The sequence below is a fragment of the Gasterosteus aculeatus genome, chromosome 2 (assembly GCF_964276395.1).
Source record: "Gasterosteus aculeatus chromosome 2, fGasAcu3.hap1.1, whole genome shotgun sequence".
Lineage (NCBI taxonomy): Eukaryota > Metazoa > Chordata > Actinopteri > Perciformes > Gasterosteidae > Gasterosteus > Gasterosteus aculeatus.
In genome coordinates this window covers 24,488,662-24,514,743 of record NC_135689.1, presented here as the reverse complement: position 1 = coordinate 24,514,743, position 26,082 = coordinate 24,488,662, and the positions used below count along the sequence as shown (strand labels likewise).

The following is a 26,082-nucleotide window of genomic DNA, read 5'->3' as shown; positions in this document are numbered from 1 at the left end:
TCTTCAAAGTCCCATGAAGACATTTTTCAATGATTGTGCATGTATATGAATTTGTTTCTCAGAGAGAGTTCTGTTTACATCCTGTATTTTTCACATTCATTCCAGTAAAACTAAATCCTTCAGCTTGTGTGTCAGACTCTGGATCCTTCATGTGGACATGTGGACATGTGGACATGCTTGGACTGTGTCATTTGTAAACACTGCCGGAATATTTCACATGAAAAAATAAGCTAGAGCATCTAGATATTTGTCAGTCTTCATCTCACATGCAGGATTTCCTCATAATGAGCTCTGGTTCCAGTAACACGTTACACCGAACCACATAAGATAAGAGAAAACGCTTTGGTTCACAGCAATCCCACAAACAACAGCACACCTGCTAGACATCTAACCACACACGCGTTGTACTCATCCACCGGAATAAACACACACAACACTGGTCACCCTGGCAGCAGACATCAGAGCTCAGTGAGTCAGCTGGCTGCTCTGTGACTTCACATCCGCACCGTGTGGCTCATAAAGAGTCTGTTGAAGGTGTCCGTGGCTCTGGTTGTGTTTGCTGTTCTATTTCACATCTGTTGTGTGTTTAATGAACTGCTAAGCTCAGTTCACTTCTGATTAGATGAATTTAAATGGTATTCAAAGTGACCCATGTCCATGTAAATATGAGCTGAGGAATCTGTGTGTGTCCCGTGCACATCTGCAGAGCTGTCCATGACAGTTTGAACACGCGTCACATCAATGCGTCGTCGGCTGACCTTCACAGGTCGTGGCACTTCGGCTGCATGATGCTGGAACAGCTGAACGCTCCTTCACTTTGCTGCAGACAACAAACCCTCAAAACGGACATTTTAGGAAACCAGAATAGTTGAAAACGAAGTCAGTCAATAACAGGGAGCCCAACTCCTCTGCTTTATGGTCTGTCCGACTCCAAATGATTTACTATAGAGCATCATGCTGTATTGAAGACGACGTGAACTAGAGACTGAGACCATAAACTGTTTACCGTGTTGACTGAGGGAATAAATCAAGAGAGAACCAAAGTTATTTTATCATAGATTGTAACCAAGTGAAGTTCCTCCTGCTTGCTAAGCATGGAGAGTTTTGGTGGTCAACAGGAAATGCGAGTGTCCGTCTCCAATGCGAGTGCTTGGTTTGTGCGTTCTGGTCTACGGTGGAAACATGGCGGCCGGTTCATTCTAAGCTAACGGATACGCAACAATTCCTCACACAAAAAACACATACACCGATTTCTGCCAATGATATACAGTAACTTTAAATGCTGAATTATAGGAGATGGTCACGGTATTCGTCCACATCCCTTTTCACGAGTGACATCTTTCCCATAATTATTCTACATTGTCATACGCCCTGAAGCGCAAAACACGACGGCAAATAGGACAACACAAGGACATTAACTCCTTACGGAAAGGATGGGGCCTCATAGCAGATATCTGAGGACGGACCCTGATTCGTCTGTCCAATCAGAAGGGTCCGTCCTCTCCTCTAAGGCCCCACCCTTTACGTAGGGAGTTCATTTCGTTGTGCGTCCCTATTTGCCGTTGTGTTTTGCACTTCAGGGCCACCGTACACATGTGTGAGCCTTTTGGCTTTGAGTCACATGGGGAGAGACGACAGACCAAGGAGTTTGTTAGATTACCTGCAAGTGGGCTTTAAAGTTGTGTTCATGGGTCGCATGTAGGGCCCGGTGTGTGTGTTTGGGAATGTGTACGATTTGTCAGCAGCAGCTTGTACGTTATATTCAGCTCAGTCGTTGGAGTGTGTGAATGACAACGGGAGGCAGTAAGTGAGAGCAGGGGGAACGTTCTCAACTCAGTTAAACAATTTACCACTTTGGCGCCATGACTTGGTGTCAGGGAGAAGCTTTGTTAAGAGGCTGTCAGAGGGGCTCTATGAACCACCATGTCTTTGGCCCGTTGCCATTTCTGCGGTCTTTGTATTTCCTGCTTCATGCTTTTACGGATCACATACGATTTGCTTTTCCGGATTATTTACGAATGACAGTATATTTGTTGTAACTTTTGATTACTGTACAAGTTGCTCAAAGAGAAACTGAAAAGAATTTGCCATAATTCGTAGATATCCCATGCAATTGTTCCCAATGTTATGCACATAAACTTGAAGGGAGAACTGTGAAATCTGTGGATGGGTCTGTGGATGGGACACCGCAGTTCATCCTTTGTGTGAAACAACAAGTCAATGCAAACGTTTGTCATGTACCTTGTGTATTTCAGTAATAGCACATTTTTGTCTTTCTTTATACTACAACCACGATCTACTCCTAATAACCCAGATATTTCCTGTGAAGACGGAAGTTTATTGTGGAAAGGTGATGTTCCGAGGGTAAAGGTAACACACCTTCCTGGCTTGTGTTTCTTCCCTTTTTCCCCCCCAATGTGTGGGTTTCGGGACAGAGGATGTGTGTACAGACTGTGAAGCCCTCTGAGGCTAATTTGTTTTGGGCTGTACAAAATAAAATGAATTGAATTTTGTAGGAAAATGACAAGCCACTTTTTATTAAACAAACTGTTGAGGATCTGTTGGTCCCTAAGAACTCCCAAAAGGATGCTGGAAGGGAACCTAGAGCTTCGTGCTGTTGCCCCTCTACCTACCCACCTGATGCACTTTCACCTGTTCCGGTCTCCTGACCTTCCCCTTCAACCTGTATACACTTTGTCCGTTCAGTCCCTGTACTGAGTTGAGGACAGTTATTTCCTTTCCTTTAGCTGAAGACAGTTTTGGAAGATCGAGCATCATTTCTTCAAAACCCAAATAATACACAATGTTCCTAGTCATTGTTGCCTTCTTCTTTCCCCTGGTTGGTATGGATCACAGTGTTACGTTATAGTGTGCATGGAACCTTCTACCCGTCAATTTCATGAAACATGTTTGAGAGAGAGAGAGAGAGAGAGAGAGAATTTACCCCAACTGGAAGTGTAACTTCTACAAGCTGCATAGGGATGATGTCACTGACCGACTGGACGAGCTCACAACCACAGAGGCAAACATCTGTCTCGTATTAATACTTGCTGATTCACAAACATGCACATAGATAGAACTTTCTCCATCCCCGCTTAATATCGCTCTCCTCCCTTTTTCTCTGTCTGCCTTCTGTCTATGTTAAGCCGCCTCTGTTCCACAAAGACCCAGGGGGAACTTGTACACTACAAAGTGAAGGAAACTAAAGAAACATTGCAGAAACAAATCTCATTTTAGGCAATGTTCTTATTCAGTCTTGCAAAGAGCTAAATGAGAAGATCAATACTGTCGTATGACTGTTGAACTAGTGAATGAATGCTCCTTCACATTCAGTGCACAGTAGTGGTCTTCTATTCAGTCAACATGAGTCAATCATGGGTGTACCCCATGGCAGTGGAGGACTGGGGTGGTGCTTCCTCTACTCAAAAAGGGGGATAAGAGTGTGTGCAAAATACAGGGGCTTCACACTGCTCAGCCTTCCTGGTAAAGTCTACTCCAATGTGCCGCAAAATAGTAGAACCATGGATTTCCGATTCCTGGTGAAAGAGGGACCAGCTCTTTACTCCTGTAAGGATCATGGAGGGAGCTTGGGAGTATGTCCATCCGGTCTACATGTGATTTATGGACTTAAAGAAGGCGTATGATAGTGATATTGATAGTGATAGTGTGGGCGGTGCTGCGGGAGTACGAGGGGGGGGGGGGGTCACTTCATCAGGCCATCCAATCCCAAAGTGAGAGTTGTGTTCGGGGTCTTGTCAAAGTCTTCTCCGGTGAGGATTGGCCTTCACCGGGGCTAGGCCTTGTCACCAATCCTGTTTGTGGTATCCATGGTCAGGATATCTATATGGTTTGGTAAAAGGTTCCCCCACGGCCCGAGCAGAAATAGGCAGTTGAAAATGAGATGAGTGTACTTCATGTTCTGCATTTGTTCTTTCGCTAATGGCATAAAAAAACACAAAAACGTCTGAGTTGGAACCCCTATCATCTGAGGAGGTAAATACCCTGTGGATCAACGTTATTCTAAAGGAAATATGCACAAAACCACCAACCAACGTCATGTCACTTTCTCATTGGGGACCAGTACACCGGAGAAGTAGCTTCGAAACAGGAGTTGACGAACGGATTAATACCTACTTCACATGTGGGAAGCTATATAGGCAGCTAGAAAACTGACTAGCTGGCTAGTTAACCAGCACGTGGGTTCCGTCACAATGAAATGTTACACCGGTTACAGAAAATAAGTAAAGCTGTCAGTCATTTGGCCGTAGCTATATGCTTTGTGAAGCTTAAATTGTCAACTATTAATAATTTACTCTGGAAGCACCACTCAATTTGTTGTTAGTGCAACACCCATAAAGGTCTGGCATAAAGGCAGAGAACAATCTGACAGCAAGTGAGTGAGTGACTGGAGTTTAAATACTGAAGGGAGTGAGTAGGGTAGACAGGTAAGTGTGATTCGCTGACAAGGTGAATGTGACTGGCAGGTGTACAGAATGATCTGTTCCTTCTGTACACCTGCTAGTCACAGGTGGAGTGAGAGGTGGAAATGACAGGGTAGAAATGACAGCGCTGTGACATCAGCAAGTGCAGCAAGTTGGTTTGTACGGAGGTTCATACTAAAGTTAACCCATTGCAATGGCATTGGTACACATAAAAGTGGCCACAGCTCCTACCATATTGCTACATTGACTCAAATGGGAATATCGGTTGTCCTTCTATTTCTTTTATTTTGTTCTTTGCGGGTTGGCCTTGTTACCCAGGGTTTAACTTAGCATTTGTTCCATGGCAATTTTGGAAAATTCCATTGTGGGACCACATGTTGAACATCAAGAACAGTCCAAATATACCATAGTTTGTGTTTGTACTGCAACATAAGCCTAGCTGGCTTTGTTACACGAATGCCTCCTCAGTAGGTGTATGCAATCTTGCTGTATTATGTGTATGAACATGTACTTGGTAGATGTACCAAACTGTAAGGACTTTTGGATACAATTATTCTGTTGATTGTCAACGTTATAAAGATTCAAGAAATGCACATCTACAATGGTAACTTCCTATCATTTTGGTTCAGATGCAGAGCAGAGAGTGTGGGTCGGGATGTCGGGTTTGACCAGGTCCTGGATGTAAGCTGGACCCGATCCATTCACAGCACGGTACGTGAGCACCATGTTTAGAACTGGACGCGGGCAGCCACCGGTACCAGTGAAGAGAGCGGAGGAGTGGAGGAGTGTGGGAGAACTTAGGAAGGTTAAAGACCAGTGGAACTGCTGCATTCTGGACGAGCTGCAGAGGTGGAATGGTGGTAGCAGGAGACCTGCAGGAGGGAGTTGCAGTAGTCCAGGAGGGAGACGACAAGAGCCTGAATCAGTACCTCCTTCTGAGTGAGAAGAGGACGTATTCTCCTGATGTTGTAGAGCGAGTATCTACAGGATCGTGTTGTCGCAGTGATGTTGGGAGTCAGGGAGAGTTGGCTGTCGAGTGTCGCGCCGAGGTTTCTAGCAGTCAAAGTGGGTGTTAACACGTAGTTGTCAAAGTTGACTGTCACATCCTGGGTCGGAAAATCTTTTCCCGGAAAGAGAAGTAGTTCAGTCTTGTCGGGGTTGATTTTCAGATGGTGGGCGGACATCCACTGAGAGATGTCAGTCAGACAGGCAGAGATCCGCACCGCCACCTGAGTGTCCGAGAGAGGGAAGGAGAGAATTAGTTGGGTGTCATCGGCATAGCTGTGGTAGGAGAAGCCATGCGAGCGAATGACAGCGCAGAGAGAGTTGGTGTAGAGCGAGAAGAGGAGGGGACCCAGGACGGAACCCTGAGGAACTCCAGCAGTAAGAAGACAAGAGACACAGATCCTCGCCAGGTTACCCGGTAGGTGCGACCATCGAGGTAGGACGAGAGAAGGGAGAGAGCAGAGCCTGTGACACCAAGTTCCTGAAGGGGGGAGACAAGGATCTGGTGGTTGACTGTGTCAAATGCAGCAGAGAGGTCCAGAAGGACGAGGACAGAGGAGAGAGAGGAGCTCTAGCAGTGTGGAGTTGCTCTGAGACAGCAAGGAGAGCAGTCTCTGTGGAACGGCCTTGAAGCCTGACTGGTGGGGGTCAAGGAGGTTGTTATGGTGGAGATAAGAGGAGAGTTGGTTAAAGATCACACGTTCAAGGGTTTTGGACAAAAAGATAAATATTTTATCAGTTCCTGGCGCTCCCTCTCTACTCCATGGAGTTTCAAATCTAAGCTAGGATTAGGATCATGGCAGCACAAGTTCACGTGAGCTTGTAGTCCTGGTTACCATAGAAAAGGTTATGGTTATCTTATGGTGTTATGGTGTTATCTTATGTCTGTTTGTCTGATCTGTGAAAAAGTGTTATGGCTTTTATTGCTGGATTATGTCACGACTACGGCTTGTCTCGGCCGGGATGCCTGACATGTTTATTTGAATTACTTTAACTTAATATAACTGAAACCGACAGCTTTATTAACATTACTGCTTCGCTATGGAGAGTTAGAGGATAAGATTGATGCTCTTATGATATGACCTCGGTGTAAAACCCAAACTATCCTAAAACTAGTCTGGTAAAGAAATAACAGGTCCTGTGTTCAAACATCTGTCTACCAGCACCTGTAAAACTGTCAACCAGTCTCACCCGTCTGAAACAAAGTGCACGTTGTTATTCCTTTAAGGTTTCTAAAAAAGGCACAGTTGAATTCAAAGTATATTAGCGTCTTCGTTAAACTGTCACCCTTCCTTTTTCCGTCCACTCTCTCTTTAATCTCCCCAAACACTTCACCTTCCCTGCTGCCCCCCCTCCTCCGTCAGCACACAGCGCACAGCAGAGGCCAACATTCCTCTTCCCTGAGCCAACGCTCAGCTGGAGAGCACACACACACACACACACACACACACACACTCACACACACACTCACACACACACACACTCACACACGTGCGTGTGCGTGTGTGTGTGTGTAAGAGTCTTAGGGGTTAGTAGGGTTTAACAGAGAGGAGCTCAGCTCCTCAGGGACATTTGAGTCCATCACTAGTCTGAACAACGACAGGACACAGAGGACAGAGGACACAGAAAGGTGTTCGTATCTCTCTCACGCACACCTGCACACGCTCGGTGAAAGAGGAAGAAGATGGTAGATTTGGTTTTCTGCACGGGCCGGTCACATCATACTTCTGAAATCAGAAGGCGCGGTCATGACGTCACCAATGTTTTCTGTAAAAGAGAAAAGGGGGAGAGAGAGAGAGAGAGAGAGAGAGAGAGAGAGAGAGAGAGAGTTACACCCCATCACGTCTTTTGTTCTACCCGTTTACCAATTAAGGCTCTCGCGCCGGAGGACAGGCAGAGAGAGAGACAGAGGACCATCTCTACCCGCCCCACCCTCTCCTTTACGCACCAGCACAACCAATAGCCCGCCCCCCCACACCGGGACTGCGCGTGGGAAGGGAGGTCCAGGACCAGGGCGCACACCCTCCGTGAGCAAAGGGACGGCAGGTTGCTGCTGCGCGCACTGACTGAACGGACCACAGAGGACCACACAGGGACCACACAGGGGACCACAGAGGGGACCACAGAGGGGACACACAGGGGACCACAGGGGACCACAGGACGGTGTAACCGTGTAAGTATCCCCGCTGCGGACTCGTGGACGGGAGTGAGTTTTGAGTGAGTCTCTCTTTCGTTACGCGCGCGGACACAGTCCCAATGACGCCGCGCTGCGTTAGAACGTCTCTTTAAGACGCGGTGGGAAAAGACAGGAGCTCGTCCCACTTCATCCTTCACGTGGACTGAAGCATCGCTCCGGTGTCTCAATTAGGGGCTGCGCACCAAATAAGGTAACGCGCTGACTGCGCTCGAGCTCTTTACCGGAGGGGGGGCGACGTCCGAGTGCGCGAGCGGCGGCGGCTCGCGCCCCCCGCTGGTGGGCCAGCGGTGCCCGTCCCTCACGTTTCTACGTCAGGATGTCCCCGCGGGTCTTCACTTGGACAATAGGACAACACGTTGAGACGCTCGTCTTTATAACTTCATATTATCACAGAACTTCAATCATCCAAAAGGATTCCTGTGCAACATACATATGTTCCCTCTTCTCCTTTTACAAATTATTATTATTGTCTCTTTTGGAAGGTTATTCTTTTGTTTCAGTTTTAGTTTATCTAACTTAATTTAATTTAATAATTTAATATTTCTATCGTATTATATTGTATATAATGTGTGTCTTTTTATTCTATTTTCTACATGCTGCTGTGATACCAAAAAAGGGATCAATAAAGTATCTATCTATCTATCTATCTATCTATCTATCTATCTATCTATCATCTATGTATCTATCTATCTATCTATCATCTATCTATCTATCTATCTATCTATCTATCTATCTATCATCTATCTATCTATCTATAGATAGATAGATAGATAGATATATCTATCTATCTATCTATCTATCTATCATCTATCATCTATGCATCTATCTATCTATCTATCATCTATCTATCTATCTATCTATCATCTATCTATCTATCATCTATCTATCTATCTATCTATCTATCTATCTATCATCTATCTATCTATCTATCATCTATCTATCTATCTATCTATCTATCTATCTATCTATCTATCTATCATCTATCTATCTATCTATCTATCTATCTATCTATCTATCTATCTATCTATCTATCTATCTATCTATCTATCTATCTATCTATCTATCTATCTATCTATCTGTCTATCTATCTGTCTGTCTATCTGTCTGTCTGTCTGTCTGTCTGTCTGTCTGACTGTCTGTCTGTCTGTCTGTCTGTCTGTCTGTCTGTCTGTCTGTCTGTCTGTCTATCATCTATCTATCTATCTATAATATACAGGTTCACAATCTAAAATTCTAAAATCTAAAACCGTATAGGTTCCTGTTATTACTCAATCTGGCACCACATTCATCATTATCCGTCCCTCATGTTACTCTTGTTCGTTCTCTTAAAAGAGACTAAAGGATTGGAACGTTGTTTCCAACATCCTTCAGCACAGTTTCATGCTGTGTGGTCACAACCTTCCTCTACACCCCTTCGGCTGACTCCGTTGGCCTGGCCCAAAGTTTGGGAGACATTTTGATTGACTTATTGTATAACTTCTTGGCTTCATAATAAAGAGGTGATGAGAGCATGAAGAGAAAAGGAAGTGGCTGCTGGCAAAGAGCGTGTGAGATGTTAACACGGAGACCTCGCCTGTCCTTGGCCTACTTTTACCAAAAGACACACATACACACAGAGAGTATGGTAATGCGGCAGCTGTAATCTGTGCATCTGACTTCTCTCATCACTTATGTTTGTATCTTGTGGTTAGTGGCACTTTGTGCAGCATTCATGACACTTCCTCTGCTGAGCTCTGCTCCGCCTGCGGTTGATGTCGTGTGGTGAGAGATGATGAGAACCTGTTGGCATTGAAGACTGGTACCGTATAGTGTCATTGAAGACTGGTAATGTATGGTGTCATTGAAGACTGGTACCGTATAGTGCCATTGAAGACTGGTAATGTATGGTGTCATTGAAGACTGGTACCGTACTAGTAGTGCCATTGAAGACTGGTACCGTATAGTGCCATTAAAGACTGGTACCGTATAGTGTCATTGAAGACTGGTACCGTATAGTGCCATTGAAGACTGGTACTGTATAGTGTCATTGAAGACTGGTACCGTATAGTGCCAATGAAGACTGGTACCGTATAGTGCCATTGAAGACTGGTACTGTATAGTGTCATTGAAGACTGGTACCGTATAGTGCCATTGAAGACTGGTACCGTATAGTATCATTGAAGACTGGTACCGTATAGTGCCATTGAAGACTGGTACCGTATAGTGGCATTGAAGACTGGTACCGTATAGTGCCATTGAAGACTGGTAATGTGTAGTGTCATTGAAGACTGGTAATGTGTAGTGTCATTAAAGACTGGTACCGTATAGTGTCATTGAAGACTGGTACCGCATAGTGTCATTGAAGACTGGTAATGTATAGTGCCATTGAAGACCGGTACCGTACTAGCAGTGCCATTGAAGACTGGTACCGTACTAGTAGTGCCATTGAAGACTGGTACCGTATAGTGTCATTGAAGACTGGTACCGTACTAGTAGTGCCATTGAAGACTGGTACCGTATAGTGTCATTGAAGACTGGTACCGTACTAGTAGTGCCATTGAAGACTGGTACTGTATAGTGTCATTGAAGACTGGTACCGTATAGTGCCATTGAAGACTGGTACCGTATAGTGTCATTGAAGACTGGTACCGTACTAGTAGTGCCATTGAAGACTGGTACCGTATAGTGTCATTGAAGACTGGTACCGCATAGTGTCATTGAAGACTGGTACCGTACTAGTAGTGTCATTGAAGACTGGTACCGTATAGTGTCATTGAAGACTGGTACCGTACTAGTAGTGCCATTGAAGACTGGTACCGTATAGTGCCATTGAAGACTGGTACCGTATAGTGTCATTGAAGACTGGTACCGTACTAGTAGTGCCATTGAAGACTGGTACCGTATAGTGTCATTGAAGACTGGTACCGCATAGTGTCATTGAAGACTGGTACCGTACTAGTAGTGTCATTGAAGACTGGTACCGTATAGTGTCATTGAAGACTGGTACCGTACTAGTAGTGCCATTGAAGACTGGTACCGTATAGTGCCATTGAAGACTGGTACCGTATAGTGTCATTGAAGACTGGTACCGTACTAGCAATGTTATTGTACTAGCATTAGCACTGCAGGATGGGTTGTGTACTTATAGGAGTCATTAAAGGTTGGTTGTGTACTGGTAGTATCATTGGAGACGAGACGTAAACCGGCGTATGTAGTGTTATAAATACTCACCAGAGGGAGCCAAAAGACAAACCAGCAGGTCAGTTTGTGCTTCAGATCACAGACATTCTAATGTCTCTGTTTGTTATGTCCCCGCCCCTTTGTTATGTCCCCGCTTTTTTTATTCTGCAAATTTCTTTGAAACGATACACCGCAAGCAATTATCTCTCCAGTTCTCTCACTCTTACTGCCAGGCAACGCTTTTTGTGTAAATCAAACCCCCTGATGATCCCTTTACACATTTCTGTTTCAATGTATCCAATCACTGTTAACTGGTGCAGTAAATATACTGAATAAAAATGATGCGCCTACAGGGACCAGAACCGAATCACTGTTTAGACGTATCATTCTATTTTTTAAATGACCTAGTGGATGTAAGGGCATGCTGCCGTCAGATCTGTTCGTGTCTTACAATGATTGGGGTCCTTTATTGGGATGTTATGAAGGGAATCCCTTTCTCGGGATGGTAAGAATGCAATGAACAACGGGAACAACGTAAAAGAGGTACAATAAGTTCAATTAAATGACAGAAATGATTAAAATATTGAGAGTAGTAAGTCGGGTGTACGACAGGACCACGGCAGGGACAACCACCATCAGATAAAACACATGACACCTGTGAGGAGAGAAAGCACAAAAACGTACATGATGGGAATTCTTATAAAGAGAGAGAGATAGAGAGGAGCTTTGTGTGTCCTCCAGCAGTCTAGGCCTATAGCAGGTACTTCTCCTCTCCAGCAAGTGCCTTGTAGGTGAGGAGAAGTACCATAAAATCTATTCTTGATTTAACAGGGAGCCAGTGCAGAGAAGTTAATACAGGAGTGATATGATCCCTTTTCTTAGTTCTTGTTAATACACGTGCTGCAGCATTCTGAATCAACTGGAGAGGCTTAAGAGATTTATAAGAACATTCTGATGATAAAGAATTGTTTTTGCATCACTTTGAGACAGGAAGTGCCTTGTTTTCAGTATACAACGTGGGTGAAAAGGCAGTCCTTGAAGTCTTCGTTATCTGAGAGCTGAAGGTCATATCCTCGTTCTTTACGATGCTGCTGGATACCAGAGCAGATCCACCATGAGAAATGGTACCAGCAGACAGCTGACGTTGATCAGGATTACCTGGTCGGAGTTTAACATCAGCAAGTTTTGATGTCTTTAAGAGATTCTTCAAGTCTAACGAGCTGGCCGGTCTCGTCGGGTTTGATCTATAGATACAATTGAAGAAGAGGACGCTGGCGACGACAGACTGGTAAAAGATCTGGAGGAGTTTGCCTCCTCAGAAAGGGTAGCAGCAGAGGTCGGGATACCCTGAATTCAGTATTTAAGGATCAAAAAGACTCAATCCTACAACTTCCATCATAAAACAGCGAGCAGTTTGCAGTTTCCATTGTTTCCCATTTCAACAAGTATACCAATGCCTACCACTAGTTGTCCCAAGGCCCTTTAACTCAATGTAACCCCAATGGCGTGCATTCACACACTCAAAGCTCATTTTGGTGCCGTTAGAATGGTTTCAACATGATTCCTTTGAGAATCGCCTGCATAAACATACAGAGACAAAAGCAAATCAAGGAGAAAGTGAAGAGCAACAACAGAAAGAACTGGAGCTCCGGATGAACTCGGAGATCAGACTGACACAGATGGATGAGCAGGTTGTCCCACCATGCCTATAACCTCAACACCAGATGTCATATCGTCAGGCCATTATGTATCCAGGAACTGTACGTTCAATGACAACAGACCATGTGCACCCCTGCTTTATCTCCATTTGGCTTATGACCCCCCCCCCCCCCCCCTCAAGGAAACAATCAAAATGTGTCTACTAAAGAGGAGCCTCACAAAGCTTTCAGTAAATATGAATCCACGTGGAGCCTAGTTGGAGTGGCGGTTTGGTCCGTAGGCCGCGGCGGAGACGAGCAGAGGTGGTGTGTAGACACGGGCTGATGTGCGATGTCCCTCTGTAGACATGAAGCTGCACACACCGTGACATGACGCAAGCACATGGATGAAGGCCGACACGTAGGCCGCATACTCTGAGATAAGCACACCGCGCACAGGAAAGGGAAGACGCAAACAAACATATCTGGTGACCTTATTGCAGACTTGGTTCATATCCCTCTGGATCTTTTAAATATTTACTCCTCTGGTGCCGGGACACATCAACACCAGCATGTACTCACAGGGACCCTGAACACGGGGCCTTGGTCTTTGTCCACGTGCTAAACTTTCACATTGTTTCTACCGACTCAGAAAACAACCCCATTTACCTCCAACAGTCTCATGGGGATAAAAGATGGTGTGAAGGAGGAAGGACGGGACTGTCCCCAAGTAATACATCGGGCTGGGAATGGGGGGGTCTCATGTTATGGAAAGGAATGTTGTTCATGTCTCCTTCCAACAGTTCATACAGAAGAAGATTAGTGCCTCATGTGAGAAACTGTGTGTCAGACCCCCTCTGACTCACAGGGGGGGGGGTACTTTCCAATTGCCTGAGGTTTAAAAAAGGCCACATAAAAATAAAAAAACAAACATAAGCTATATTGTAAGCGTGGTATGTTTCATCAACCATTTTATGTTTTCATTTTGCTCGATCAAGCTGTTTTTTATTAATAATGTTATTTGACAATCACGCAGTGTTTGTATGATCTGTGAAGACTTTCAAATATGGCGGTAGAAAATGTTAAATAAAACCCCTCAGCTGTACATAAGACGGTTTGGTCTTCGCGTTGAAGATACTTTTCATCCATGTATCAGGCTAAGTGGGTTCCTGAGGGGTTCGGACCTCAGACCTGAAGCACCTTTGCCCAGTAGTCTCTCTAGTCCGCTGCCCAGATGGACAAAGACACCTTTAACACGTTCAACATTGAGGCTCAAATACACGTATTTCAACTAGCTGTAAAGTTTGATTCATCAGATGCCAATCAAGTTTCACAGAGGGGGGGCGCGTCACGTGCGCAGCGGCCCCGGCCAGAAGGACTCCCTTTCCTGCTCCGCGCGCCCATAACCGCCTCCCTTCTCTGCACAATCTCTCCCCGCGGGCTATAAGTGCGCCTCCTCAGCCCGCTGCGCTCTTCTGTTCCCTCGCAGGCGCAGTGAAGGAGGGAAGGAGGGAGCGGCCACGCAGACTCCAGCAGACTCCACCCAGAGGGGACGCCAGCGAACCAAGACGCAGCCGAGACCATAAAAATGAGCGCTTCACACCCCCGGCTCCACCAGAGCGCCGCGCCCGCTCCCAACGCCCTCAGCACGGACAAGGACGCAGAAATGCCCGCCACGGAGAAGGACCTGGCCGAGGACGCGCCTTGGAAGAAGATCCAGCAGAACACCTTCACCCGCTGGTGCAACGAGCACCTGAAATGCGTCAACAAGCGACTCGGCAACTTGCAGACGGACCTCGGCGACGGGCTGCGGCTCATCGGGCTCCTGGAGGTCCTGTCCCAGAAGAAGATGTTCCGCAAGTACAACCAGAGGCCCACTTTCCGCCAGATGCAGCTGGAGAACGTGTCGGTGGCGCTGGAGTTCCTGGACAAGGAGAACATCAAGCTGGTGTCCATAGGTGAGTCAATGAGCGGCGTTGGCGTCCCTCGCTGCGCGGAGGTGCACGTGTTCAGCGGGGGACGAGCAGCGGCTTCCCGGCGGGTCCCTCTGGCCCGCGAAGTGCGGCTGTCCCCGGCGCTCCACAGCGGAGGTGGGTCGCTTCGGGGGGAGGGAGGGAGGGAGGGAGGGAGGGAGGGGGCGCCGACCGAGCCGAGCCGAACCGGGCCAAACCGAACCGGGCCGGCCGATTCAAACTTTATGGGCTCGGATAAAATGTCGTACAGCTGATCCTGCACACACACCCGCACGCGCACACACACACACACACACACACACACACACACACACACACACACACACACACACACACACACACACACACACACACACACACGCGCTATTGTCTGCTCATATGTGTGGTGGGTGTAACCAGCCTCAATGAAGAGTGTCCCCATAGCCCCAGAGAGGACTTGTCCCCAGAGAGGACTTGTCCCTACATATATACGTACAGAATGAGCGGTGCTTGGTGGATTTGGTCCCTGATGTGATCTCGCTGTTATTGGGTTCATGGTTGAGTCTCCATCCAGCAGAGACGTTTGTCCACTGTTCTTGTTTGTCCCATGTCTGTCCCAGCAGAGAGCGACGCTCCTTAACCAGCCACTTCATTGACTCCAGCAGCGCCGATGGTTTTGTCTTCTGGAGCGAATCAGTTGTACTGATTGGGCAGGAATCCGTACTGTGGTTCCTGTGTAGCGTAAATGTGCTGATAACTGACTGGTATCAGTCATTTGGGCCGTACAGGAGGCCATTTTAGTGTTGGTATCAGAACAACTTGACATGACGGACCCACCCAATCAGATGTCCCCCCCCCCCCCCCCCCCACCGTCACAGTCTGATGCAGAAGGAAAGGAAGATGTTTGTGTAAATCAGACATGGAGTCCCTGTCACCCCCCCGAGTGTCCGGCTCCGTCTCCACCGCACATGTTGCGGCTTCCTGCCGCCGCCAGCGGGTGGACCCCGTCCTCGTGGGTGGAGGTTGGTTGTAAGATTCACACTGCCAGGAGCCTCAGTGTCCCTCGCCGCCCCGCTCACTGCTCCTGTTGACTCATTTCATCTGAAGATGAGGCGGCGGCCGCTCTCCTCTTACTTCCTCCTTTCGTTGCAGAAAGTGGGCACACCCAGTCAGCAACGCTCACCACAAGTTACCAAACGGCCATCGCTGCTCAGCATTGATGCGCCGGGTTCCTCCCTGGTTCTCCGCTCTGAAGGTCTCGCCCTCCGTTTCCCTCCACCGGTTTTGATGTCCACACCTTTCATTTCTCCTTTACTTGATGCGCAACAGCTCACTGCCACAAGAGTTCCTTTACAAGCCAGTCATCCTCTGCAGCCCAATAGACCAATCCTAAATACCGGATTACTCATTTATCCAATGAAATGTAAAAAAACTCCCTTAAAACTATCCAAGAATTTTAACAAATATTTAAAAAGCTTAAACTAGCCACTGTTTTTTGTACTAGATGACACTGACAGGCGCTCGTAGTGTATGTTATGTTAATCAGTGAGGCTGCTTTACTGCTAAGCTAATGTGCAGAAATGAGAATCTCCTGATTTAACTCGTTTGCCAAACGACCTGCTATAGTTTTCAATGATTAATTGAAAATCAATGACAATTCCATTTATATTAATTGACCCTTTTCACCGTACTGTATGTGGTAAGAATGCATAGTGGTCACTGGGATGTCACTCGTTGGATTGTGGTTTTGAAGCCTCAGCTGGCAGTCGCCATCTTGTTTTTTTGCAACCAGAAGAGACCGTGTGGAGCTTCATGCTACTGGACTCCGAACAAGACATGTTTAGAATGAACCTTCATGAACTGAAGAAACACAACGAAACCGTTAAAGTTAAATCTGAAAACTCTGACAACGCTCCAGAAGCCACCTGCCAATCACCAGAAAGCCCCGCCCTAAATCAATTGAGGACTTGAAACTAGAGATTGACCCCATTAACTCCCATTTACACATTTTAGAGGTACTATCATTAGAGAAGTAGTCATTTTCTCAGGAGTCGCCCCCTGGTGGCCGTCAGAAAGAATGCAGCTTTGAATCGTTCTAGCACAGATCGGATCTGGTGATCTTTCAGCAGGCCGTGCGGATGTCTCATGCAGGCCAGGAACACGGTCTACTGCAGCAACGGTCATAAGGCGCCTTTGCGTGTGTTTGTGTATTTAATTTGTCAAACCCGTAAGAGCGGCAGCTATTGTGCCAACTCACAGACGGGATGTGAAATAAACCGACTTATGGTGTAACTTTGTCCCTGGGAGCAGAGACATGCAGGTTGAAACAGCCCCCGTGGGGCAACAACCAGGCCGTCTCCTTCTGTCCATTACTGAAAGAATGAGACAAACACGTCTTCCTCCGGGGCGAATCTGAGCTCGTTCTTAAAAAACAGAACAGCTAAGCAATGAAATTCCTTCTTAACGTGTCCAGTACGGAGTCACTTCGCTGCTGATGTTATACTGAATAAATCACCCTGCTGTTTTAGCTTTTTAGTGAAAACCTCCCGTCTCTACAGGAAACTTTAGTTCTCGACCTCCGGCTGACGTGGTGGTTCTCGTTTACCCCGTGTGATGTGTGGCTTTAGCTTCCATCGCTTGACGGGGCTCCGTGGAGACGGGCGCTGAGGGACGGGGCTCCGTGGAGACGGGCGCTGAGGGGCGGGGCTCCGTGGAGACGGGCGCTGAGGGGCGGGGCTCCGTGGAGACGGGCGCTGAGGGACGGGGGGGGGAAATACAACATGAAATGCAGTGGGAGGCTTCAAGCGGACGCTGATGGCGGGCGCAGCAGCGAGGAATGTGGGCGCAGAGATAACTGAGGGTTTGGACTCTCGGAATGGATCACTTCCTGCGAGCTCATTATCATTAGCATAGCTTCCTGTCTGCACAGGCGGAAGGGGCCAGTGGACACTGAGGATCAGCAGTGTCTCGCTGGGCACGGCGGTATTGATTACATCACAGCTGGCAGAGTGCCGCATGCCTCATGTTCAGACACAAAGCCACACACTCTACGACGCACTCACAAACATCACGGTTGCTGACTCCCGTCTTTGGGGTAAAGCGCGATGCCGCAGCGTATCCTGCAATTCAAAAGTGTTATTTGTGTGCTGGTTTGTGTTTGTTGTGTGTTTGTGTTCACGTCCAAACAGGCACGTTGTCCAGGCCTCTGGAGACCAGGCCAGGGTGCTTGTTAGCCCCCTCAGTGTGACGTCCTCCTCGTCCTCCTCGGCGTGTTTTCGCTTTGTGTGACTCTCCCTTCAACATGTTCCTCATTCTGAGTCCGTCCTCAGTGCGGGCTTTTAAAAATGTCCCACACAGCACTTTTCCTGACTTCACTTTTCTCTTTTCTTCCTCGCCCTTCCTCCCCCTCTCCCTCTCCCTCCCCCCTCTCCCTCCCACCGCCTGTAACCGGAGCCTGGGGACTGGGAGGGCTGCCAGGATCCAGTTTGCTTCTGCCCTTTTAAGGCTAAAAAACCAGGAGGAACTTTTTCCAGCGTCGGGGGGGAGGAGGAGGGCTGGAAGGAGTGGAAGGAGTAGAAAGGAAGAGGAGGAAGTGTAGTGTAGTGTGGGGAGGGGGGGAGGAGAGAGCGCTGATATGAATGATATTCAGCTTTTGGATGTTTGAGGCTACAAAGCCGACATGTCTGCTGGAGATTCATGCAGTTTGTCCTCATAACCGCCGTGTGGAATGTGTGACGTACCGCACAGACACGGTCTGCTCACCGGCCAATCCCTCTCCTCCAGGCTTGACTGGGGGGGCGGAGTCACCCTGTGGCGACGGTGGTCTCCCTGCTCATCGTGTGGAATGACGATGAAGAATCCAACATGTGCATGAAGGCGTCGTGTGCTGGTGTACAGGCGCAGACGCCTGGCCTTGTGTGGGGGGTAGATGATATAAACGGGGACGGTTGTCGTGCTGTTTGCTCCTCTGCAACATGTCCTGATGTGCACCAGATGTGGTGCAGCCTGAATCTCCCTCCTCCCTCCCTGGGACGCGAGGGTCAGGTCAGCCTGCGGGTCAGGGGTTGCAATGATGTCATAGCCATGCAGCGTGAGGGGGGGGGGCAGCTACGAGCTCAGTGGGTGAGTCATGGGAGTTTTTGGGGGCAGCTGGAGCATGGACCGCTCTCCGTACGGTAGCCTGGGTTAACTCTCCCCCTTTATCTGGGCCGGGGTGAGTCAGCAGAGGAGCTGTGTCCCTATATGGGCCTCACCAGGCTCGCCGCGGCCCGACGGGAATGCTGGCAGATTCCTCGGATGTTTAGTGGCCTCGTGAGCCAGAGGCTGGAATCCGAGCCGGCCGACGCTGGATGGGAGGCGACGCGACAACACGTCTGCTCGCTGCTCCTTCAGAAGCCCAGAGGCCACGGGTGTGTCGCACGGAGGCCAAAGAACCCTCTGCGGCTTTTATTCGTGCCATAACAGACCCCCATTCATCCCTCCCTCTTTCTCTGGGACAAACAGCCCTCCCACCCTCCCACCCCGGGCCTGAAACATGCAGCCCCCCCGGCCCCTAAGCTCGTCACGGGAGGAAAACAACCACAGTGGGGCTTCTTTTTGTTTAAGTCTAGACGGCGATAAATATGCAAATGACCTCAAAAGATGTTTGTGTGTTTTTTAATCTGTGATCCTCATCGAGTGTTTGAATCACACATTTACTCCTCAGATCCCCCACAAAGCCCGGCGTACACCTCCTGTAGCTCCAGCGCCTCCTTTAGTCCTCACAGGGACGCAGCGCTCCTTCAGTCACTGCGTCCTCATCAGGTCCACCCTTCCTCCCGGGTGTTCCTTCCTTCTGCAGCGTCTTTAGTGAATCCCGTTCAGATCCCCTCCGGCCTCCACGGGCCCGAGCTCCTCTGGCTGCCGCGACCTGTTCGGTGGGTGAGGTAAGCAGTTGTCAACGTGACCTCACATCTGCCCCCTTCCCTCTCCCTCTGGAGTCTAGACTCTAAAGCCATCGTGGATGGGAACCTGAAGCTGATCCTGGGTCTGATCTGGACCTTGATCCTGCACTACTCCATCTCCATGCCCATGTGGGACGAGGATGAGGAGACGGACGACGGCAAACAGAAGACGCCCAAGCAGAGGCTGCTGGGTTGGATCCAGAACAAGCTGCCCGAGCTTCCCATCACCAACTTCCACAGGGACTGGCAGACGGGCCGGGCCCTGGGGGCCCTGGTGGACAGCTGTGCTCCAGGTGAGTGTGTGTGTCCACGCATGTGGACGGGAAATGCTCGCAGCTATTTCTCAATCAACGCCACGGTAAAAGTTACCTTTTTATCTGTGTGCATCCAGAACTGAAATGTTCTACGGAATCTGTCATTTGCTTCCTTCCGTAGAAGGTGAAGTTCTCCCAGAATCATCACTGTAGTTGTGTGTGAGAATCAGTAACGCTTCAATCGTCTCATTCACCAGAAAACCACTTAAATAACAAAGAATGTTTGGAGCCACAACGTTCGTCTACCTCTGTTATCTAGACGTTAGCAGGTCTGTTAGCGTCTGCATAGGACGCTGGCGGTCTGGCTGGAGCCGGAGAGGCAGCAGAAGACCTTCTTCGTTGTAGTCGTGAGATGGTGAACTTGCCTCCTCTCCATCCTGCAGGTCTGTGTCCCGACTGGGATCAGTGGGACCAAACCAAGCCGGTGGACAACGCCCGCGAGGCCATGCAGCAGGCCGACGACTGGCTGGGCATCCCCCAGGTGAGACGAGGCTTCAGTGACCCCCCCCCCCCCCGTGGGCCGCGTCGTTCATACGGTGCTGCTTTCTGCTGAGCGTGTCGTTGGCGCGGCGCAGCGAGCTGGCAGTTGGCTCTGTGGTCGCCGCCGTTTCCGCTTTCAGCTGCCAGTCTCGTCCCCTGCTGTCTCCTGCGGGCTGTGGGACGTCTCTGTGCGTGGGCGCCTGCTGCATCGCGTGTCAGACAGCGTGCTTTCTGAGACATGGAACAGTTTTGTGGTTTTTAGCAAAAAATCACAACATTGCCAATTTGATGTTGTGGCTGGTTCTGTCTCCATGGAAACACGACCACAACCCAGCACGGTGTCTGTTTCCCCTCCACCAGTGAACACGCTAACATGAACATTGTTGCCCCGCTAGGTGATCACCCCTGAAGAGATCGTGGACCCCAATGTGGACGAGCACTCCGTCATGACCTACCTGTCCCAGTTCCCCAAAGCCAAGCTGAAGCCTGGCGCCCCCCTGCGACCCAAACTCAACCCCAAGAAGGCCCGCGCCTACGGGCCAGGTACACGCACACGCACACACGGTGCCTTCAATGGGGAGTGCATGAGCACGTGTCTCCGGCTGGTTGTGGTTCTCTAAGGTTTTGTCTCTAACGCTCCTCTGTGAAGGTGTTGAACCCATCGGCAACGTTGTGATGAAGAAGGCTTTGTTCACCGTGGAGACCATCAGCGCTGGCCTGGGAGAGGTGCTGGTCTACGTGGAGGACCCTGCAGGACACCGAGAGGAGGTGAGACACCTACGAGGGCCTTGTGTAGGTCAGAAAGGAGAAGATGGGAAATGTTCAGAAGGAACAACCTTTATTAGGAAGTGTAATCGTAGAGAATATCCATATTTATTCAGTTTTCTCTGAATACGACCTGACTGATGTATATTATTCTTCCTGCTTTGGTTGAGCTACTGTAGTTGGTTCCTCCTGAGATACTTAAAGTAGGCACTTTCACTTTTGCTCATGTCCTAATGTGCTGTTAATACTTCCAGGCTAAAGTGACCGCCAACAATGATAAGAACCGCACCTACTCGGTCTTCTACATCCCCAAAGTCACCGGCATGCACAAGGTGAGCTGCTCCTGTTGTAGGACTGTTCTAGTGGACCAGGGAGGCTGGGAGTCCGAGATGGAAGGCTGGAGCTTTCCTAGTATTTGGTACATTGTCTACAAAAACAGGCATTCAGCCAGTAGACGTTCTACCAATCAGTGTTTATGTGCATCATCACGGCTCTTTGCAAAAGAACTTGTTTCATGAATTGGCGTGGAGCGAATCGTCTGACCTGACAGACCTGCCTTATTCGGTCTTGTTTGAAGATAAAAACAAATATATTCTTGGACTCGACAACAAACAAATGTTTGATCGCCTTTTTAGGCATTAAGCAATCTGACTTCTTCAGAGCTGAAACCAGCTGAAAGAACCGCTCTGACTCCAGTGCTTCGTTAAGAACTGCTGGCCGTGTTGGTCAAAGCTCAAACAGGACTCGTAGTATCTAATGTACATCCCCAGCGGTTAGTCAGCACCTGCCTGATATCTGGATCTTTGAATGTCTTCTCCACCTGAGCAGCACCAACACAAGTTCTTCTCTACCAATCGATGGAGTGTGGGTTGCAGACGTTGAGCTCCTCCTCTCTGCTGCTCTCTAGGTGACGGTGCTGTTCGCAGGGCAGCACATCTCTAAGAGCCCCTTCGAGGTGGAGATCGGCAAGTCTCAGGGAGACTCCAGCAAGGCCACGGCCCAGGGACCCGGCCTGGAGCCCTCTGGGAACATAGCCAACAAGTCCACGTACTTTGACGTCTACACAGCAGGTACGGCGCTGCTCGGCCGGCGGCGGGTAGGAGGGTGCACCGCCCGCGTTGACTCTCCTCCCGCTTGTCTCAGGGGCTGGTGTCGGCGAGGTGGAGGTGATGATCATCGACCCTGCCGGCAAGAACAACACGGTGGCCTGTAGCATAGAGGACAAGGGCAACAGCAGCTACCGCTGCACCTACAAGCCCACCCAGGAAGGCCAGCACACCATCTACGTGACCTTCGCCGGCGGTCAGATCAGCAAGAGTCCCTTCACGGTCACCGTGGGAGAGGGTACGAGTCCCAGCAGCCCTTTACAGCGCGTTTTCTGTAACTCGTCGAGTCTAGGATCTGTAGATGTTTAAATGTATGCTTCCCTTGTTCTTTCTTCAGTTGTGTCTAATGCTTTCCTGTCTTCTGCTGCACGGGACGTCGTGTGCTCTTCCTTCTCCTTCATAGAGGCTCGGTGGGATCTCTCCTCCCTCTGGGACGCCCTCTTCCTTATGCTGTCATTTCCTGCTTCCTGGGATCTCTTTTGGGTACCCACTGTGTGCCTGCATGACCGCCTGTAGATATGTGCCTGCTGTACACGCGTGTCTTCTGTTGGTGAAGCTCTAAACTTCCCTCCAGCTTTCCCTTTGTCTCACTAGTAGATTGAGGTTTAGCACAAACTGAAATGGCCTCTTTGTTGTGACGGGCGTTTTCCTCTGACTGATATATGCAGAAAGACTCTCATAAAAGACCTTCGTCTCTCCACGTTGTGTGTGGAGCTATTCGTGACTAAAAGAACCGTTTATTGCACCACGCACAGTGGACGTGGTGGATCATCTGGCTTGTCCTGGGCCTCCTGGCCGTGTGGTTTCCTCCGCTTCCTGCAGGGCATCAAGCTGCGACTTTAGTGGGGAGATGTGGAGGAAACCACATCCTGTTTGAGGATCGTGGCTCTGCAGGATAAGCTAGCTGGGGGGGAAACCAGCCCTACTGAACTGACCCATCTGTTCCTCACCGTGTGGACGTGTGTGTCTGTGCGCAGCGTGCAACCCCAGCCTCTGCAGAGCCAAGGGCCGCGGCCTGCAGCCCAAGGGCCTGCGGGTGAAGGAGACTGCCGACTTCCAGGTGTTCACCAAGGGAGCAGGAACCGGGGAGCTCAAAGTCACCATCAAGGGGCCCAGTGAGTTCTCTTCAGAATGTAGTCAGTCATGTTGTCCACCAGTTGACTGGAGACCAAAGTGCAGCTGTAGAAACCATCCAACGCGATTCCATACGGACGCCTTCTATTTAAATAACCGTTTGCTAAGTAAACTCAATCTGTAGCTTGCTCAATAAGAGCAGAAGATCAGAGCATTGTGTGCTGTGCTTTCTCTAGATGTAGTCAGACTCTCGTATCGTGATTAATGGACCACGTTATTCGAGGGAGAGCAGCTTATGTCTGACCCGAGTCCCCAGCTTCATTCTGGAAAAGAGAAAAGACGAAAAGGCTAAAACTCTTGGAAACGATTGTGATGGGATCCTCAGTTGGGGGCTTCTTGGCTCTTTAGATGATCAGTTGAGAGGAATCTTTTAAAAAAGGGGAGTAAATGAAGGTGGTTTCCTGGTTGTTTGCAGAAGGACTCGAGGAGCCTTGTAAAAGGAAAGATCTGGGAGATGACGCGTACGGCTTTGAGTATTACCCCACCACACCTGGAACATACTCCATCACCATCACCTGGGGAGGACAGCACATCCCCCGCAGGTACGCCCCCACTCTCATGGGACCACCATCCCACTACAGGCACACGTCTCTGACCCCTCCGCTCCCTTTAGTCCCATCGAGGTAAAGATCGGCGCCGAGGCCGGCCCACAGAAGGTGAGGGCCTGGGGCCCGGGGCTGGAGTGCGGCATTGTTGGCAAATCGGCTGACTTCGTGGTGGAGGCTGTCGGAGACAACGTTGGGACACTGGGTGAGTCCCGGGTTCTGCCATCAGCGCGCGGCGCGGGTTCTGCAGACAGCTCTAAGCTTGCCGTGTTTGGCTTCTGCCTGCTCAGGGTTCTCCGTGGAAGGTCCGTCTCAGGCCAAGATCGAATGCGACGACAAGGGCGATGGATCCTGTGACGTGCGCTACTGGCCCACAGAGGCCGGGGAGTATGCGGTCCACGTGCTCTGCAACAACGAAGACATCCAACACTCTCCCTTCATGGCCGAGATCGTCAACCCACCGGCCAAAGACTTCTACCCCGACAAGGTACCTGCACACCCAGGCTTTATTTACCTCTGTGTTCAGAGTTTGGCTTTCTTATTTGTATTATCTGGATAGTTGTTGTTGAGTCTTCACCCTCGTGGTTGAGTGGCTGATCTGATCTCCTGAAGGCTCGTTGTGTCCTTCAGCTGTAGACCTGTGTGTGTTTGTGTGTTTGCTCCAGGTCAAGGCCTTCGGTCCAGGCCTCCAGAGCAGCGGCTTGGCTGTTGGAAAGCCCACAGAGTTCACAGTCGACGCCAAGCAGGGAGGGAAAGCTCCTCTGAAGGTTGCGGCTCAGGTGTGTGTGTGTGTCTGCAGCTGCCGTCTTCATGTTCTCAACACATTGGTTCCACTCGTCTCATTGTAACGTTCCGGGCAGGACGGGGAAGGTTCTTCCGTGGACGTCCAGGTGAAGGATAACGGCAACGGCACATACGCCTGTACCTACACCCCCCGTAAGCCGGTGAAACACACCGCCATGGTGTCCTGGGGAGGAGTCAACATCCCCGACAGCCCGTTCAGGGTGAGCACGCCGGCGCCCACCAGAGGGGGGGGGGGGTCCACAGACGCCCTTCATCTCAGCCTCTTTAGCTGTTGTGCTCTTTGATCACAGATGAATATCGGCGCAGGCTGTCATCCAAACAAGGTGAAGGTCTCGGGACCGGGCGTGGCCAAGACGGGCCTGAAGGCCTTCGAGCCCACGTACTTCACTGTTGACTGTACAGAGGCTGGTCAAGGTAGAGCACGCCGCCTCGGTGAATCCGCACAGTGTTTGCAACCACTCAGTGACGTATGACACCTAGTTCTGTAGGAAGGGATCCTGTGTGGGACGTGAAAGGGTTACTTGTGATTCCATCCTAACACGCCCCCTTGTGACCAAAGCTTGTTTATAGTGGGTTTACTTCAGTAATGTCCCCTTATTAGTTAAACCCATGGAGACAACACGGCTGCTCTGACTGGCTGTTAAGCAGCAGAAACCATCGGTTCTGTCTCCTCCTCAGGCGACATCAGCATAGGGATCAAGTGTGCTCCTGGGGTGGTGGGACCCGCGGAGGCCGACATCGACTTTGACATCATCCGGAACGACAACGACACGTTCACTGTCAAGTACACTCCTCCTGGAGCCGGCAGCTACACCATCATGGTCCTGTTTGCTGACCAGGTCAGTTTGGCTGCCTGAATCCAGTCAGTCTCCATTTCATGTTCTACAGCCAGCAATTAGCCACAGAAAGCTGCTTGGTTGGGTGCGAGAGACAGAACCAGGCTTTCACATGGGTGGTGATCCAATTGAAGGTGTATTGAATGAGAGCAGAGTGCATTGTGTTCGATAACGTGTTCCGTGTGTTTAGGCCATTCCAATGACGCCCATCAGGATCAAGGTGGATCCTTCTCACGATGCCAGCAAGGTCAAGGCAGAGGGACCAGGACTCAGCCGCAGTGGTGATCACAGCTCCCACTAACTATTTAGACCTAGATTTGTAAATGATTTAATCGTTTTGGTCACGTCTCTCCTTCCTCCTCGTTGTCTTGCAGGTGTGGAACTGAACAAGCCCACCCATTTCACTGTGAGCACCAAGGCAGCCGGGAAGGCGAACCTGGACTGCACCTTCAGCGGGCCGACCAAAGCAGAGGCTGTGAAGGACTTTGAAATCATCAACAACCACGACAACACGCACACTGTGAAATACACACCGGTGCAGCAGGTGAGATTCAGCCTCTCCTGTGGCCTGAGCTACTTATCCACGTTAGAAACCTCTGAGGTCAAATCAGTGTTTTGAAGGAGTCCGTTGTCTCTGAGGAGAGGAAAGCGAAGCGCTTCAGTGCCGGTCAATCAGGTCTGTCCAGCGGCGAGGTAAAGAGGACCTGTACTGACGGCGCCTCAAGCTTTAGCTCAGCGGCTACCTGCTGCTTCAAGGCATCTT

At 49.4% G+C, this 26,082-nt stretch overlaps 1 protein-coding gene across 5 annotated transcripts in view; it reads left to right on the top strand.

The window, feature by feature from the left end:
* The first annotated feature begins 7,304 nt into the window (after positions 1–7,304).
* The window catches only part of flna (filamin A, alpha (actin binding protein 280)), a 29,929-nt gene continuing 11,151 nt past the window's right edge, over positions 7,305–26,082 (top strand). For 4 of the 5 annotated variants that reach the window (XM_078087685.1, XM_040194202.2, XM_040194203.2 and 1 more), the window contains exons 1-19: positions 7,305–7,620; positions 13,930–14,398; positions 19,377–19,628; positions 20,033–20,130; positions 20,525–20,672; positions 20,779–20,897; positions 21,149–21,226; positions 21,802–21,964; positions 22,038–22,238; positions 22,978–23,115; positions 23,550–23,676; positions 23,748–23,884; positions 23,970–24,166; positions 24,345–24,458; positions 24,540–24,683; positions 24,774–24,897; positions 25,162–25,322; positions 25,510–25,600; positions 25,694–25,863. In XM_078087685.1, the coding sequence (XP_077943811.1) occupies positions 14,029–14,398; positions 19,377–19,628; positions 20,033–20,130; positions 20,525–20,672; positions 20,779–20,897; positions 21,149–21,226; positions 21,802–21,964; positions 22,038–22,238; positions 22,978–23,115; positions 23,550–23,676; positions 23,748–23,884; positions 23,970–24,166; positions 24,345–24,458; positions 24,540–24,683; positions 24,774–24,897; positions 25,162–25,322; positions 25,510–25,600; positions 25,694–25,863 (2,832 nt within the window). In that variant the 5' untranslated portion in view covers positions 7,305–7,620; positions 13,930–14,028. Of the gene's footprint in view, positions 7,621–13,817; positions 14,399–19,376; positions 19,629–20,032; positions 20,131–20,524; positions 20,673–20,778; positions 20,898–21,148; positions 21,227–21,801; positions 21,965–22,037; positions 22,239–22,977; positions 23,116–23,549; positions 23,677–23,747; positions 23,885–23,969; positions 24,167–24,344; positions 24,459–24,539; positions 24,684–24,773; positions 24,898–25,161; positions 25,323–25,509; positions 25,601–25,693; positions 25,864–26,082 lie in introns of those variants that run through there. The other variant, XM_078087684.1, reaches the window with a different exon arrangement.